At 43.1% G+C, this 19,288-nt stretch overlaps 1 protein-coding gene across 1 annotated transcript in view; it reads right to left on the reverse strand.

Annotated features, from left to right (window-relative positions):
- Positions 1-1,716: 1,716 nt before the first annotated feature.
- Positions 1,717-19,288, reverse strand: part of LOC125715304 (zinc finger protein 883-like) — a 54,862-nt gene continuing 37,290 nt past the window's right edge. The window contains exon 7 of the mRNA XM_048986613.1: positions 1,717-4,032. Coding sequence (XP_048842570.1) covers positions 3,576-4,032 — 457 coding nt within the window. The 3' untranslated portion in view covers positions 1,717-3,575. The remainder of the gene's footprint in view (positions 4,033-19,288) is intronic.

Consider the following 19,288-nt stretch of genomic DNA (forward strand, 5'->3'; position numbering starts at 1 on the left):
ATGTTCATTGTTGAAGTTTTGTTGCTTTAGAATACCATGTGACCTACAATTTTAAAGATTTGATTATACATGCGAGGCGGCATGGTGGTGCAGTGGTTAGCACTGTTGCCTCACACCTCTGGGACCCGGGTTCGAGTATCCGCCTGGGTCACATGTGTGCAGAGTTTGCATGTTCTCCCCATGTTGTCGTGGGGTTCTCTCCGGTTTCCCCCCACAGTCCAAAAACATGCTGAGGCTAATTGGAGTTGCTAAATTGCCCGTAGGTGTGAATGGTGTGTGAGTGTGCCCTGCGATGGGCTGCCTCCCTGCCTCATGCCCATTGATTCTGGGATAGGCTCTGGATCCCCCACGACCCAGTAGGATAAGTGGTTTGGTTTGGAAAATGGATGGATGGATGATTACACATGCACATTTATCTAGTAAATGAAAACAAACAGTATTACCACAAAGACAACTTTTACAACAAACATTTTGTGAATGTTTGCAACTCAGAATAACTTTGTAATTTGCCGATCAGTGCTGACACACCACAGCACAACACACAGTGCACAACCATGAAATCTCTCCTCAGGTGATTGATGGACTCTGAGCATGAGACATGTACAAAAGATGAGGACTCTTCTCCACTATGTAAATGGAAATTGTTCTTAATCTATTATTTATACCTTTTGCTTATATCGTAAGATTTAGGAACACACTGAAAAAGATCAACTTTAATACATTTGAAGGTTGAAGTTATTGGAATTTGTTACGGCTGATTTGGTGGAATAAGTTTTTGGACCGAACTGTCGAAAAATGTGGAATGAAAATGCAGTTTAATGGTTGAATCCGTGGTTTGCCTAACTTGCTATAAATTGCACACACATCCAGCATTAAAGTGACAGGGAGCTATTAGACCAGAGTTGTTTTATTGCATTAACACGGAACAGCAAAAAATATCATAACATTATTCTAACATTAATGTCATGTTGTTCTTAATAGATTTCCAGTCCTGATTTCAAATTGGGCCTTTAAAACTAGAATATGGTCAGTTTTAAAAATGCTTGACTTTGTTGCAACTCTGACTAAGTTGAATTCCATCGAGTGGCTGACAGGTGTGAATATTATCCTGAAATTGACAAGTTAATGTCATCTTTCCAGTTAATGTGAGTTTGTTCTGTGTGGGTCTCTGTCTCAGGCTGTCATTTTAGTCCTAGTCTCATTTAAAGCACTTAACAATATGCATGAATTGCATAGCTGCTAATGTAAAAAACAAAAATTACCTTGAAAAGCATTCTACAACAACATACAGTATTATGAAGTATTAATAGTATTTATTGCCAATCCCAGATGGCAGGTAACTTCTATAATATGAATAGAATACAAGATATTTTAAATCAAATTACAGTTGTTATTTTTCTGTTTAAAAAAGACAATTGCTATAATTTACATATGACAAAACCTGTAAAAGACATTTTGTAATTCTTTTCTAAATGACATGAAGATACTTTGTTACTCTCCTTGGGGAAATTCTCTTTTCACCTACCCCATCTTGCTCTACTTGACACGGGCACAGACAAAGGTGACAGCAAGCCTGGCAGCAAAGGGCAGCCACCTGTAGGGACACCCATGGAGCTGGGGGTTTTACAGTGATTAACAGCAATTTTGCAATACTTTTCTGGCAGCTTTTTTTTGCTAAGAATTTACAGTAAATTCTACAGACAATTCTACACTGAAACAGATGTCATTCCTAAGCGCAGCATGGACTGCTTCCGGACACAGTATCAAATGTGACTTACAGAGTCACTTGAGTAAGCTGGAGATCCTACAACCCCGGGTAAGAGAGCCTGCAGTAGGCAGCCTACCAAAAGAGGGCCTTCCTGTTCCCTTGGTGAATTAGAAAACCAGTGGAGAGAGCTCTTCTGTTGCAGTTTCACACAGATGAACAACATGGAGTACTTTGGATTGAGGTTTTGCAGTAAGAGGGTGCTGAAAGAAAAAGGAGTTTCAAAGACATTGGTCTGCCTGTACTGCCGATTTTGTCTCTGCCGATTTCAGATGTTCATGTAAAGCGTGAATTTACTAATGTGACATTCCTTAAATATAACCACTTAAACAGAACGGTTGTAAATTTTCTGTCCAGTTTCGTAGATGGACTGACGCAGAGGCAGACCTATGGTTAGGTCTGGGTGGTATTGACAGCTGGGCCCACCCAATTAGATTAATGAAACTGCATTTTTTATATATAAACTACTGTCTTCTAACTCTGTTCCTATACATCACTGTTGTTACTGTGGCAAGTACGACAGAATGTGTGAGCTCCCTCTAGTGGTGATCTAGGTAGAATTTTTTCTCACTTTTTTTGCTATTCTGTCTTCTTTTCATACATATAATGCGGCGATTAGCTTCATACTGGGCACCGACACACCTGGAAATGGCGTAACATCGAATCGAATTAATGTGCAGGAAGGCAACCAATTCTGTCATTTTCCACTAACACCAAATTAACTCGCTAGCCTCCCAAGGTCATTCTAAATTAATTGCAACAGACATGCTCAGGCAGTGGCATCTTGTGGTTTGCCATATATGGAAGCCTTCATTAATAATAACTCAGACTAGCTAGTTTTGTTCCTAAGGACAAAGTACATTTCTATCATCTAATCGTGGGAGTTTTTATAGCCACTGAGCTCATGTAAAAGGGAGAACCGACTGATGAACTTGAGGTTGCAAATCATCTATGTCGCAGTCGCTGGTCCCTTTTGTATTTATTGAGTGTATATCTAAAGTTTCTTTTTTAGTTTTTTTGAGTTTATGTTGGGCACCCAACTGTAACACAAAGCTGGCAATTCATGTATAATTTAAGATAGTGTTACGGCGCCTCATTGCGCCTGCATTTACACTTTATGGTTAACTGTGTGATAGATTACGTCCTTCAAATGATACGAAGAAATGCCTCAGTCCCATTTGCCTGAACAAAATACAGCTTTTCATAGTCCTGAGCCCTCGCTATACATTTAGTTTATATGAAACTTTCTTTAACATTGAAAAGAAATACAGAACTTCATGCATCTGTGTGACGGACATCTCCGACATTCCCTGGTAAAATGGCCCCTACACACAAATCGTGACGTATTACACATGTAACCTAATACAATCCATTGTCTATACATGTCTCAGTAGGTGGAGACATTACGAAGCAGAGGCCACGCCCTAGCTCAGCTGTCATCATATCTAGACTAACGAACAGGGAGCTATTTCAAACAGAAAAGTTTACTGAAATAAAATTCTGAATTCTGTTTCACGTGAGCCGAATCATCTTCTGTAAAATACACAACCGTGCAATTTAACAGTTTATAAAACTGCTTTGCAGTCAAAGACTACCTTCACAATATATTCTAACTATTAAAAAACACCTCTGAATCTTTGTCAAATAAATCCTAAACATCAACAGGACTAATGAGGGGGACCCAACATACAGGTATTTCAGAAATACAATTTAGAAAAATTCAAGAACAAACATTTATTGGACTGACTGAACTGTGTGGGTCTGGTGGTGTGTCTCAAAGTATCCTAATCAAGAAAAATCACTGGGAGCACTAGTAGGGCCTCTCCCCTGTGTGAATCCGCTGGTGCTTCTTTAGGGGTCCTAACTCTCTGAATCTTTTTCCACACTGAGAGCACTGGTAGGGCCTCTCTCCTGTGTGAATCCGCTGGTGTGTCTTTAGGTGACTTAATTGACTGAAGCTCTTCTCACACTGGGAGCACTGGTAGGGCCTCTCTCCTGTGTGAATCCGCTGGTGCTTCTTTAGGGGTCCTAACTCTCTGAATCTTTTTCCACACTGAGAGCACTGGTAGGGCCTCTCTCCTGTGTGAATCCGCTGGTGACTCTTTAGGCTTCTTAACTCATTAAATCTGTTTCCACACTGGGAGCACTGGTAGGGCCTCTCTCCTGTATGAATCCGCTGGTGTGTCTTTAGGTGACTTAATTGACTGAAGCTCTTCTCACACTGGGAGCACTGGTAGGGCCTCTCTCCTGTGTGAATCCGCTGGTGTCTCTTCAGGTGACTTAAATATCTGAAGCTCTTCTCACACTGGGAGCACTGGTAGGGCCTCTCTCCTGTGTGAATCTGCTGGTGTGTCTTTAGCTTTCCTAAAATACTGAAGCTCTTCTCACACTGGGTGCACTGGTAGGGCCTCTCTCCTGTGTGACTCCGTTGGTGTGTCTTTAGGTTTTCTAAACGACTGAAGCTCTTCCCACACTCAGAACACCGATGGGACTTCTTTGTGCGAGTCTGCCTGTGTATTTTACAGTCTCTGTTTATATTGAAAGTCTTCTTACCCTGGGAACCCTGCTGTGCTGTCAGTGTGTCTGTATTGGCTTCTGCCAAGGTACTGAGTGTGTCTTTACTGGGCTGAGCGGCACTGGGGCCAGCAGAAGTTGGGGAATCCTGGTTTGTGTTGACAGTTCCAGCCCTCAGTTGTCTGACATACTCTTTGGGGTAAGATTCATTCATTCTCCTTGCTGGGGGCAAGATGAAAACAAGTCAGTCAGTACTGAGAGGGAAAAGAGTTAATAGAAAAAAAGTCAGAAAAATAGTGAAGGCAAACGTATCTTCCAAAGATCCTTCGTTACTCCATACGCAGTTTATGTTCACAATGTGGAATTCACACTGCAATCTCCGACATGCCTGAACTTTACCGAGTACTAACACTGCTGGTTTGAAATGGCAACCTGAAGCACAAACTATTACCTTCAAATGTACCAAAACATTTGCAGTTTTGATGGTATATGTTGGTAGCTAAAATCACCTGGGTTTGGAGGTTTCGCACACTGTTTGCTCCGCCCACCAGTAACTAACAGAAGAGAACCAATCAGCTCCACCTCAGTCACATCCTGAACCGCTGCACCCTTCACCTTCTGTCATGAAAACAAACAAGACAGAATAAGCTGTTCACCTCAAATCTATACAGGTGCTTCTGTTTGCTTAATAGTAAAAAAGGAGCAGAAACCAAACAAATTACTTCAAGTATAAACATTAAACTGAAATTATGTCCATTTCTGGTGTGACCTACCGTTGGCTGCTTTCGAAATTAAAACACAGAAATTATACCACTTCAGAACGGAAAAGTGACATTTGTAAAGAGACCCATTTACACTCCATTTCACCTTGGGGGGGCTCTCATTCGCAGTCCCTTCACCCTCAGATATCAGGTATTCCCCCTCCTCTTTTTTAACCTCTCTGACACCCTGCTGGGAAGGTTGCTGGTTTGTATGGCAGGTGGTGTTACTGCAGGAAGACGTCTGCTGAAACCAAAATGATATCAAACACATTGAGACTGTGCCAGTTAATTAGTATGTTGCAATACAAAGCCAGCAGCAGATTGCGTTGAGCACAAACAGACCCTCTTTCCCTGGTCTGTAGCACATGACTCTGATCCCACAGCAGGGGTTCTGCTCTGACCGGACCGCCTGGATGTAGGCTGGAAACTCCTGGATGCTGAAAACACAAATGATCACTTCAGGCAGACTGCATCACCTTAGCGCATATCCGCAAGGCTCTTTGTGTTTGGGTCGCAACTACAGGCACTTTCACATTGAGCTTTTGTCTGGAACCAAAACCTTATCCTGGAACCAGGGATTTCTCTCACGTTCACACTGCGGGAACTCAGCCCGATTGTAGTTCCCTGGAAGAAGTTCCAGAACCCTTTAGTGCTTACTCCAGACTAGGTCCTTTTTGTTCAAATACGGTGGTGCTTATAGCATTAAACTTGCTGACTAGTTGACCACAAGCACTGGCGCTAACTTGGAAGTTACTCATAGGTGCAGAAAAAGAGATGCAGCAGAGCAAAAATTGAGCAGACACATGGAGAACAAAAATAATTCCAGTTAATGCATCAACCAATACATTTTTTGCTTGCATCTCCATCTTTTTGTATCAGACGCTTCAATCGCTACCAATATAGTTCTGTCTAATATCACCGGTGCAAGGGGTGAAACTTGCCAGTGCTTATTAGTGAGACGTCATATACATGTGGTAGGTTCATATAAGCAAAATATAAATAATTTGTGATCAATCCCTCCAGTAACTAACAAATAACAAAACAAATTATTCAACCTCCATTGTTTTGGAATGACGGTGTAGTTTCAAATAAAGTCATTGTGAACCTACAAACTTTTTGTGTCTTACATGCTTCAGCATAAAGGTCCCAGTTCCAGTTGTGTGGGGTGAAACTGATACACAAAAGTGGCTAGGAGCTGCAAGAGTTCCAGGTCGACACAGCCCAGAAACCCAAACCAGGCCCCGGAACTTTTGCCTTATCCTTTAGCGACACAGATGAATGCCTGACACTGTTTGAAGGAATCACCCGTCACAGCAGGAAACCTCTGACTGGCAGTATCACCTCCACTCGCCTTGTCCCCAGGGCTCCTTCTCAGAAGGTGAGAAGTCCACTCCTCCGAATTGCTGCATTTGTCGCCGCCCAACCTCTCCTTCATCACCCCGCTGGATCGGCTGCTTCTCATGAACACTGGGGTGGTGGAATTCAGCCCTAGAGAAAACACAGTTGCAGACTATGCAAATTTCCCACTGGTGGGACTAATAAAGGCTCTCATTGCACTCTTGGTACTCATCCAAGTCTAATGCCGGAGCCCAAAGCCTACCCATATCCAACATGGCCTGGTGGTTCCTCTTCATGTTCCTGTAGTGCACCTTCTCGCATCTCTGCAGCCGAACCCATTCAGCCTTGGAGAAATAGGCCCGGATATCCGCATAATCCTCCTGCATGGGGATAGGGTTCTCCATGAGGCTGCTTCATGCTTTACAGAGCAGGCACAATGACACTGAAAGGCCACTGCACCCACTGGCCATCCCAGATACAACAGCCCGTCCTCAGTTTTAGCTGTCAGTTCTCCCCCAGTTGCCTTACCTCATCTGACAAACTCATGTCCGAAGCCCTTTCCATCCTATGCAGCAACCAAGTTCACGTTCCCACCTGAAATGTGTAATAAAATGTCAAATATGCAGAGGTGGGTAGGGACGAGGTACACTTAACCAAGTGACTTGTTGGGGAGGAAATCTTAGTGTATTCAGTGAACGTTTTGTAGTCTTACTTGAGTATATCTGCCAAATGAAATGCATTTTCTCCTGCATCTCATCTTTCGTTGACTTATGTGAGGCTGTTACCAGTGGTATCCAGCCATCCCATCAAGGCGGTTTTCCTCCCCAAACCATTCCAGCTCATACCACAGCTGACTTGCATGCAAACCACAAGCAAGATCAAGTTCATTGGATAGCAGTATGAGAGTACTGAACTACAACATGAATGCATTTTGCAGTCCACTTTCATCATTGCCATGAGGGAAAGTTGGGGTCCCGCCAGACAAAGAAGCCTACCCCAGCTAAGAATAATTGGTAAATAAATTGACAGCAAATGCTATTCAGCTGAGATAGGGAACACAGGCTTAACCTTTGGATCATTTTAGGATTTGACAGGTGGTAGGGAACGATTTTCTTCACGTGAGAACGTAGGATAGCCAGCAGAGACCCCTGCCAAAAGAACTAAACCCTTTTAGTGCATTTATGGACATATTTGTTTTGCTTTTTAAAAGAAAACACTTTCTTAAAAGCAAAAATAAAATGATGTCAAAATTACTGAGAAAAGGTATACATATATCTTTAAGGCATGAATTAAAATGGCCTTTACTCTCTGTTCTTGTACATTTGTAGGAGGCGTAAAAAAGTCCTGACAGGATTGTATCTCCTGAATGAGTGAATGTTTGTGCGTGTAAGTGAATGTGAGTAAGATCTGTGTGTGTTTAAGTGTGTTACAGAATGAGTGTGTGTGTGTGAGCCTTTAAAGGAGCATGTGGCGGTTGGATAATTCAGTGTCTCAGTTTCACTAACCCAAGGCTGTCAGGGGGTAATTTTTATGTTATATTTATATCATAATTATGTAATACTATTCATATTAATCTAAATCTGCAAAATAATATTACTAAAGCCTTGAAATAGATCTAGTTGCGTAAACCCCATGCTTCCCTTTAGACTCACCCCTGCATGCTGCAGGTATCACTCCAACTAATGAAGCTGAAAACATGGCTTTTCTTCACCTTTCAGCTTAACAGCTGGTTTGATTACGGACTCTCACCAGCTCTTTACCAGTAAAGGTTTAGTAGCGATTGCAAGCACTGCTGTTGTTTTCTTTCACTCCACCTGAGTTCGCCATCTCTGTAATGGAACCGTCTCTTTGCTCTTAGTGTACAGACAGGCTCCAGCTCCGTGTTAAACTACGACAGCATCATTTTGACTGCTGTTGTGTTAACAGTGTTTTTACTGAGGAAAACTAGGGGCTGCTTAGGCTGAATCTTGTTATACTTTTCACGCTTACTTTGTATACTGGTTCCGCTCTGTGGACTGGTTCCATAGACTGGGTGCTTTCTGTTGAGATGTTGAATCATTGACGTTGTGCTATTGTGGTAAACTAATTCGGTTTTACAATGGACACACTGTATAGTATTTTCGCTTTTCTTTTGTTTGAAATGTTCCCAAACTTTAGACAGACATTTTTCATCTTTCTCTGACTGTCCTCGCTATTTTCCCCGTCTTCCTCCATTGCGCCATCAAATCAACCCTGCTACACGTAATGCAGAATAAGCACTGTGCGACAGTATTAATCCTCCGAGTGAAACACGCTGATCACTAAGCAGCACATAGTTGTCCGGATTACACGAAGCATCGAAGCAAAGAATTTGCATCGAGATTTTTAGTAATCGAGTTATTCGAGTTACTCGATGAATCGTTGCAGCCCTAATTACGTGATTTTTTTTTTACCCAATATAAGGCATTTTACATTTAAAAAAACTGCAACTATTAAACAATTAGAGTACATACATGTAAGCAAACACAAATTACGGAGTATTCCTAACTTTGGGCAACATATTAAAACTTTCTTCTGCAAGACGTCGGCACAAATATCCAAGATCGTCAACAGAAACATGACTGACGGGGCACATGTTTAATTATAAAAAGAACCACTTAACATTCTGACACTGTAATGGTACTTATAGCTAAGGAGTTCTCCTATACCGTTTATTATTCTCTACACTGAGAAGAGTGACATCCATCTCCCGCCTGCTAGCCCTGCCTTCCACATATCTCACATGCAGCTCATATCCGCACGAACTGTAAGTCAATGAAATCTCCCCAATGGGTGTACCGTGGTTGTTTTTTGATTATTAAAAAAGGTAATATACCTGCGTTCGATTCTCTCTCTGAGGCGGAACTCGGATGAAAAAAATCCCATCGGAAACATGCCTCCTTTCTGACGTTGAAGTTGGACAGAATTTTCCTATCTGAGATATCCGAGATTGTGACGTTATTTCAGCATGGCGGTTTACACACATAATAATAATAATAATAATAATAATAATAATAATAATAATAATACTACATTTTATTTATAATGCCCTTTACATCCCAGGATCTCAAAGGGCTACACGTTAAAATAAAAAGAGACAAAATAAATAGTTTAAAAGTAAACAAATTTAAAACCTCTAAGTGGAGGAACCAAAGGTTTTGTTAAAAAGAAAAGTCTTTAGATGCTTTTTAAAACAGTCAGTGGGTTGTGGTGCCCTCAGGAAGTCAGGGAGGGCATTCCATAGGCGTGGAGCAGCAGCACAGAAAGCCCCATCTCCCATAGTCTTCAGATTGGTTCTTGGTTTGTGGAGGAGGTTAGCCTGCGTAGAACGGAGGGAACGTGTTGCGCGTTGTGGGTTGATAAGTTCTTTGAGGTAGGGGGGGGAGGCATGTCCATGGACGCATTGGTGTGCAAGAAGCAAAACCTTATACTCAATCCTGGCGGAGACGGGAAGCCAATGAAGTGAGTGAAGAATGGGAGTGATGTGCTCATGTTTTCGCACTCTCATCAGGATCCTTGCTGCAGAGTTTTGAATGTATTGGAGCCTCTGCAGGCTCTTGCTAGGTATCCCAAAGAGAAGTGCATTACAGTAGTCCAGTCTAGAGGAGATGAAGGCATGGACCAGCTTTTCGGCATCAGATAGGGAGAGAATGGGGCGGAATTTGGAAATGTTCCGGAGATGGTAGAAGGAGGTCTTACAGAGATGGTTGATATGGGATTCAAAGGTGAGTTGGGGATCCATTTTTACGCCAAGATTTGTGACTGTTGATGAGAGAGAGATATTAGAGACAGAGAAGATGATACTGGTTATGGGTGATGATTTTATCTGGTGAGGGGTGCCAACCAGAATGGCCTCGGTTTTGGAGCTGTTGAGTTGAAGGAAATTGTGATCCATCCAAACCTTTATCTCCTCCAGACAGACGGTGAGTTGAGATGGGGATGATGAGAGTGGCGTTGCCGCTGTGGCATTTACATAAAGCTGTGTATCGTCGGCGTAACAGTGAAAGAAAAATCCATGGCGGCTGATGACCTGACCGAGCGGAGAAAGGTAAAGAATGAAGAGCATGGGGCCAAGAACTGACCCCTGGGGAACGCCACAGGAGACTGTGTGTGGCTTTGAGGTGGAGTCACCCATAGCAAGGTACTCTATCCGGTTTGCGAGGTATGATTGAAACCAGCTGAGGGCAATGTCAGTGAGTCCAAAGGTGGAATGTAGTCGATTTAATAAGATGTCATGGTCAACTGTATCAAATGCAGCAGATATGTCCAGGAGAATAAGCAAGGAGGAAGAGCCAGCATCGGATGACATCAGGAGATCATTTGAGACTCTTACGAGTGCAGTTTCTGTACCGTGGTTTGTCCGGAAACCAGATTGGAATTTTTCATAGAGGTTGTTGAGTTTCAGGTGGTTATGCAGCTGGATGGCAACTACTTTCTCAATCACTTTGGATATGAATGGGAGATTTGAGATGGGCCTATAATTGGAAAGGACTTCTGGGTCCAGGTTGTGTTTTTTGAGAAGTGGTCTTATAATGGCTTTTTTTAAGACAGATGGGATATGACCAGTTTGAAGAGTTATTTATAACAGAGGTGATAAGGGGACTTAAGATAGTGATATGGGTCTGCACCAGGGAAGTTGGGAAAGGGTCTAAGGCACAGGTGGAGGGTTTCATCTTCCTGATGATGTTTTGCACCACTTCTGATGAAGCCAGAGAAAAGCAGTTTAGGCGCTGAGAAATAGCACATGTTGAGGAAATGGTTTGGATCTGAGGACCGGAAAGGGCAGAGCGAATATGTGCAATTTTGGATGTGAAATAATCCATGAAATGGTTGCACTGCTCTGCTGTGGTGCCAGTAAGTGGGAGGAGGGGTTGCAGTTCGAGGAGATGGTTAACAGTGGAGAAAAGCTGTTTGGAATTTCCCACACTATTTCTGATGGCATCAGAAAAAAATTTCGACCTTGCCTCTATGAGAGATTTCGAATATTTTTGTTGGTGCTCCCGGTAGGCTTGCTTGTGAACGGTAAGGCCAGATGCTTTATAGCGCCGCTCAAGAATCCGACCTGCTGTCTTCATTTTCCGAAGCCCATCTGTGAACCAGGGCGCTGAGCATGAGAAGGTCACAGCTCTGGTTTTAACAGGGGCATGGTGGTCCAGAAGGCTACTCAGATGGCTGTTATAGTAGTCCACTGCTTCATCAGCTGATGAAAAATTTGTGGAAAGATGCTGAAGGTCTGCTGCCACGTGTTCTGGGTTGATGTTTTTGAGGTTCCTAAAGCAGATATTGTGTTCAGGCTTGGTGAGGCTAGAAGGAGATGGCAACTCCATAGAAATTACCTTGTGGTCGGAGACGCCTAGGTCATACACCTGCAAGTTAGTGAGAGAAGCAGAGTTTGTGATGACCAGGTCCAAGGTGTGCCCCCTGTTGTGTGTAGGGACATCAACAAGTTGTTTTAAATTAAAGCAGTCGAGCAATTGAAGAAACTCAGCAGCAAGGCGACAAGTGGGGGAGTCAACATGGATGTTCAAATCTCCTAAAATGATGACTTACATCAGTAATTCTATTTTACAAATCTTAAAAATGTTTATAATTATTAATAAATGTAATTGCACATGATCGATTTAGAGAATACCATATCGTTACCGTAAACAGTATCCTAGCATGCAATATCAGAATTTTACCAGACTTGTTAGGTTTTCTGGTTTGTTTATATTTCGCTTGCTTCTCAAAAAAAGAATATCGCTATGAATGTACCAAAATACTTTATAAAGCTTTTAATGTGGTTTGACTAGTTCCTGTTTCTTGTGTGTTTGTCTCTCGGAAATAATAATCTTACTCCAAAACTGCTGAAATATAAAGCAACATCACACAGCAGCGCATTCATGGAGGCAGCCAAGTTTGTTCCGAGTTGTGGCACTGTAGCTCGAACGGGAGATTGTCGGACGTGATGTCACTCAATTTGGAATTTCCAAGTTCTGAGAGATAATCGAACGAATCACATGGTCTTATTTGCGCACATTATGTTTGTTTTATTTGGAGAGAATATTTTAATTTTAGATCCGGTTCTTTAATTGTCTGTACTGTTGATCGGAAAAGCCCGCAACTGAGGGTTTGTTAATTTTCTGATTTAGCAAACCAACACGCTACTCCAGTACTCTTTTGTTCTGGATACTCCTTTACTCTCACTAAAGTAGTGAGACTTGAGTACTTTTAACAGGGTTGCTGCACAGACTTCAACATCACAATTAAGACACAAGACCTCAAAAAGAAAAAAAAAAAGCATATACACAATTATTATTAAAAGATGGGCTACATTCGAACATTATCTCGAACATAATTACAAAGCTGTCCTCATTCACAGCTGACCTTAGCTCACGATGGACGAACGGTGTAATACTAATATAGATATATATGCGGTCTTATCCCTCCCGCAGGTGAACAACTTTACTATGACTGAATCCGGGAACATCGATCGAAACACTGTGTGTATTTCACTATTGGCTCTGTACAAATGATGTTGGCTCACCGCGTATAGAGACTAAAGCACTTCGGCCGTACTGTAAGTGTTGCTGTTGTTGAAAACTCAGAAAAAGATGTCGAACACAATACCTCCAAAGCTGTAACTTCGGCGGTGGTTTGAACTTCCAAAGCAGTATCTGGCGGACTAGACCCACACTGAACGTAGTTCTGGATGGGCAGTGAAGTCGTCTTTGAGGACTCATAGCGTTTGTGTTTCCCTGATGCACGATTTGTCTCGATCGCTCGAATACCCATATTACCCCATGTGTATGTCTTCTTGCAATACGAGCATTTAAAACCATGTCCAAAACAACTAGCTCGGTACATTAGCAGTCACAGCTACGAACCTATTCCCCACAAACGCCTTACCGTGCCGCAGATGCTTCCTCTTGTTAGTAACTAGAAAGTGGTTTCCCTTAACGATATTGTCCTGCGTCGCTTTCAGCCATAATTAAAACCGCGACTGTAATATCTGCTGACCGCTGCAGCCTGATGGAATAATGGCGGCGCCTCCCCTTCCTTTTGAATTCGCTCGCTCCGCGCGCCGCATCCTGATTGGAGGGCAGCAAACAAGGTCGCCCGTGAGACAACTGCGTTACAAATACAGTACCAAATGCAAATACAGCAACTTCCGCATCATCTTTTAAACAGTATATTAGAAATATACAAACAATTTTGGGTAAATTGGATGGATTTACTGAGGGTCACATATGCCTCATTCAAGCTATCTGACGCTTTCCGGGGCTTGTATCATAAAGCCAGATCCCTTGTTTAGCCGATTGAGAATAAGCATTGTCGTGCACCAGGAAGAACCTAGGACCCACTGCACCAACGTAAGGTCTGACAGTGGGTTCAAGGATTTCATCCTGATACCTAATGGCAGTCAAGGTGCCATTGTCTAGCCTGTAGAGGTCTGTGCAGCCCTCCATGAATATGCCTCCCCAGACCATCACTGACCCAACCCCCTCTGCTACTTAACTGACCAGATCAATATCCCAGAAGTTTAATAGACTTGATGCTATACTCTGATTAAAAATTGTTCCTTAAATTTTTTTAAGCAGTGTATATTTTTCAAAGGGGGGAGGTTTAAGATGGCGGCCGGTGCATTCGTGTGTTTGTGGGGCTGAATCAAGATCTTTTGGTTTTCTCACCTAATACCTACTTGACAATGTTTACCTAAGCAACTTTGGCTTTGATAACCCTTAGTCATTAGCAACATCTACCTTTGAGCCCTTGGAGGGCGAAAAACCTGCCTGCCAGAGTGGTCACTGCCTCTGGCAGGGATGAGGGAGGCGCCTCTGGAGGGACAACCGGCGGTGGCGGGACTGGGAAGTCCCGGGAAGGGGATACGGGCGCGGTCCTCTTCGGGACCCGGGGTACTCGAGGGATCGAGTCCCTGACAGCCCTAAAACCCCCCCAATTCGCCATACACTCGGGTCGGTAATTATACCGGCTCAGGGGCGGTAGCTGGTCCAGAGTGATCGGCTCTAGTTCAGGGAACGAGAAGGGTGTGTCCTCCTCGTCCTCGCTGGAAGCCCCGAGCCTCGCCAGGTAGTAGGCTCCCATGGGGAGCGGTTCAGGGACGGAGGCCCGGACGAGCTCCTCTCTCTCTTCCTCTCCGAGAAGCCAGGAGTGGGCGAGGGAGCACGTGCCCAGGCTGATGGGCTCCGGCTGGGGCTTTCCTTTCCTCTGCTTCCTCTTTTTCTTTCGGTCTGTCATTCTGTCACGGTAACGGCGAGACGAGCCGGACGAAGATCGCTCAGGAAGCGCGAGCGATCCAAAAACAGGCAGGCAGGCAGGAATCGGGGCAAATGAGGGTTTAATAGGGACAGGCACGGACATCCACTAAAAAACACCACGAAACAACCATCAATGACAGACATGGAAACAGGGGAGACCAGGACTTAAATACAATAAAGCAGGGCAACATAACCGGACAGGGCTGGAAACAATCGGGGAAGCACACATGGGTAATCAGGGGGCGTGGCACACATGAGGAGCGGACGAGTCAGGCGTCACAGTCACCAGCACTCCCTAAAAAAGGAAAAGGTGAACCTAGTTTATCTGAGCTGCAGGAAAATATCATGAGAATGATAGCAATCAAAATTAAAGTACCAATAGTCTTGCACAGTTATAACAAAGAATACAGAGTCTATTGAAGCTCTAAAAGAGCAGTCCGAATTTCTTTTTCAAGAAATTCAGGAGATGAAGAAAGACGTCCAAACAGTCAAAACAGTTAATGCTAGTCATGAGAAGAGGATATGGATATCAGTCCACGTCTTGCCCTGCCTTTTGTCCATCATTGATGTTAGTAGCGTTCCGATGTCCTGGTCTCCCCGTAGCCGTCTTCCCCTTAATAAATCCCCAGTTTTCCCCGGCTTTCGGCTACCTATTTCGTTCTTCCCTGCCTGCCTACCCGTCCGCACCCGCGAATCCTGACAACTATACACTGATGACAATATGAATGTTCATAAACACGACACGATATTTTACGGCCCAGCCCAGTCGGATGCCGTTTCATCTTCACCGTCTTTTCCTTAATTAATTAGGCATATCATACTTTCAAAAAGTCCTTTTAAGGTCCCTTCTGGTGTCATCGCAGACATTGCGGCCCTGTCAGTCTCCAAGTCGAGTACTATCCCATCCCAACTACCTAGCTGGCCAGCTTGCAAGCTAACGGACCTTGTAGGTGCCCGCAGGCATCTTACGTTAAGCAAGATAAGTTTGGTGATAATTAATGCAGCTAGCGAAGTACTTACATAAAAACCTATTACTTGGGGGCGCAATAAGTTATCGGATTGACTAGTAAACGACAAGAAACATAAATAACACAATCAACAAAAATCTGCTGCCAAGTCAATCAGTACTTGTATTTCCCGCTGGCTCCATTTTGGACAGCAGTTAGACGAACTCTATCTGCATTCTATTAGTCATCCTGCTGGTCCTGGATGTAGAGGGTTGAATTTTGGACCGTATTTTAAACCACTGAAATTCTGGCAGCGTATTTGAAACAGCGAAAATAACGGGACTGAATATTGTAAAGCACAAATAAGACGACTGAATATTACTGCTTGAATAATAAAGATGCGAATAAAACACATGGAATATTTTCAACTGAATTTCTTCTTTTCAAATTTATTTTGAAGCTAAATTAAGTTAACTGAATTCATGTGGTTGAATTATAAACACGCACTTTAAAATACGTATGTTTTGGAACTGAATTTTGGAAGCATTGTCATGTTGAGTATTCCGTAGCCACTATGAGAAACGTATATAAAGTTCTTATTATCTGATATGACCCTCTTGGCTACTTAGTACCCTATACAACACAAGCAAAGATACTTGTGTAGCGCCTGTGGGACAAGAAAGGGGAGTGGGATGATCCCCATCTACCAGAGGAACTGCTGCACTCACGGCATACCTGGGAGGCAGAGCTGGAACACCTGCAAAAGATAGCATTACCCAGGTGTTACTCCAGCCCAGAAATGGACAACTCCAGCCGTATGAGAGACATCCATGTGTTTCGCAATGCCTCAGAGCAGGCATATGGACCTGTTGCTTATCTCAGGACTGAGGATAAAAGGGGCGACATCGAGGTCTCCTCTCTTGCGGCACGCTCCCGCGTCGCACCCCAGAAGCAGCAGTCCATTCCACGGTTGGAGCTGTGTGCAGCCCTCACAGGTGCGCAGTTTTACAAGGTTATATCCACTGAACTAACCCTTCCCATCCGTAGCTGCACATTGTGGTCTGACTCACTGACTGTCCTTACATGGGTGTTGTCGGATTCATGTCGCGACAAAGTATTTGTGGGTACTCGAGTTGCGGAGATCCAGGAGCTGACAGCAGGAGACAACCCAGTTGATGACATCACGCGAGGACTCGCTCATCTGGATATGTATGACGTCAGCCGAATGGACCCATGTGAAGTGTCCACCACATGGATGGCCTGTGAAGCCGAGCCCGACTGTATGTTATTTATGTTCACAGACCACACACTATTTTACACGTAATAAGTGATAACGGTTGCCGAAAACTCGCAAATAAGAGTCTTCATTAAAAGAAGTTTGAGTCATCCAGATTCTGTTTGCGGTTATATCAGAGTTCTAACCGAACTCCCCACAGTGGTTTGAATATACCTACTCGGCACACAAACGCTCCATTACATATATACTTATTATTTTGGTGATCGATTTAAATCATATTATTAACATTGGAAACAGACGTTAATAATGTATTTTAATGCTATAAGACGTTAATAGCATACGTTAATTTTATCATCCATCCATCCATTTTCCAAACTGCTTATCCTACTGGGTTGCGGGGGGTCCGGAGCCTATCCCGGATGCAATGGGCATGAGGCTGGCAACAACCCAGTATGGGGGGCCAGCCCATCGCAGGACACACTCACACACCATTCAATCTCTACGGGCAATTTAGCAAGTCCAATTAGCCTCAGCATGTTTTTGGACTGTGGGGGGAAACCAGGGTACCCGGAGGAAAACCCACGATGACATGGGGAGAACATGCAAGCTCCACACACATGTGATCCAGGTGGAGAGTCAAACCCGTGTCCCAGAGGCGTGAGGCAACAGTGCTAACCACTGCACCACCATGCCGCCCCACTATTAATCTCAATTTTGCTAAATAAAAATATCTGGCTTGCATCAGTCACATGATGACCATTAACCAATGCTCACCCTTGACGGCAGAGCGCGCTGGTTACGAGCTGGGAACAAGCTCGCAAAGAGCACGTGCATTTTTTGCTGGCTGGGCGGTGCAGAGCTGTAGGGGAAACACAGAAATTATTTGGGAGACGCAGAGTGATGCAACAAAAACCAGTAAAGGTGTACAGCGTACACTATTGTCTATCGCAGACAGGAGTATTAGGTGATTATGTACACTTTAAATTGTCTTGTGGCAACTGACGAATTGAAACAAATGAGAATGCTGTGTCTGCACAGTGTGCAACAGCGCGACAAAACATTACCTGTCCTTTTATTAACTGCACAAGTAGTGGTGGTCATTAGCCGCTAGCTAACTGGGTGAGAGTGTCATGGGTCTAACTCTGTCCACCATTTTAGGGAACATATTTTGTTTTAAAGTAAGTTACCAGGCTTTCCCCTGCCTTTCTGGAGGGCTTATATTTCACTAAAAACTATCTAACATGCATATCTACATAATTATGGACTATTACGATATAAAAACACACACTGTATTTTAAAGAAAATTATAATTATATACAGAGTGTATTAGATTTATATTTCAAATATGACAAAATGCAGATTTTACAGAAGCAAAATTATTGTACCACTACAATTTAAACATTTAATAAGCTTGCTGCCTTGCACAGAGTGGATAGTCAAGCAAACTGAATCATCATAAATACATTATTGTATATTTTTTATTCTTATTGCTTTATTATTATAGCACAATGAATACATGATAAGGGAAGGATTCTGGATCAGCACCATGATGCAAACTTGTGGCCGTAGTATGTACAGTATTCTGGAGAATGTGTAAAACGTCACTGTATGTGCACAACACAGCCCTGCCGTCCAGCACTATCAGCAGCAGGGGCAGCAGCAACCCCTCAACAGCAACATCGTGCCCCATCAGGTAAAACATAAGCTACGTTTGCTTTGCATTGTTCTCACCCGATGACAGTGAGTATGATGCAATTCCATATTAGATTCCTGATAAATGTGGGTCGTTATTTAGCTTGGTTCTATGTGCCCCTTCAAACATCTCTGCACGGCCCTGCATAACCCTGTATTCCGTCAATTCGCAAATCATATTCAAGTAATCATTCAAAAGCACTACATAAGAACTTATATAACATCCTTACAGTTTATTGCACGCAGGCTATATTTTGTGCATTTATTGTTGACACTGATGTTTGGTTCGGTTGCATCAAGACATACTATGTTTGCCACTTTGCTCGGTTTGCTGAGTTCCCCTAATATTTTTTGTCATTACTGACACCTATTTATTGTATTTATTTTGCCTGTTTATACCTGTTTTACTATTTTTACTGTTTGACTACCGATAATGAAAGAAAAAAGTATTGTTCATGGCCTTTCACCTCTGTCGCAACCATTCACACAGACTGTATACCTCAGCCTTAATGTTACCGCAGTTAAGTTAGCCTCATATTCAACTTTATGGCTTTAACAGTTTTTAACAGAAGTAAGGTGGGGCATTTCTAATGAGATGTGTGTTTAATGAATTGCGATGCCCAGTACATAGACAACGATGCACACCAATTGTTTTTGCGCTCCAAACCATTTTGTGATTTGGGTACATTTTATGGCTTTGTTCTTTCCAGTAACTTTTCTGGAGGACTGAATACGGCAAACGTTACATATTAGTTATC

The sequence above is a fragment of the Brienomyrus brachyistius genome, chromosome 20 (genome assembly GCF_023856365.1).
Source record: "Brienomyrus brachyistius isolate T26 chromosome 20, BBRACH_0.4, whole genome shotgun sequence".
Classification (NCBI taxonomy): Eukaryota; Metazoa; Chordata; class Actinopteri; order Osteoglossiformes; family Mormyridae; genus Brienomyrus; species Brienomyrus brachyistius.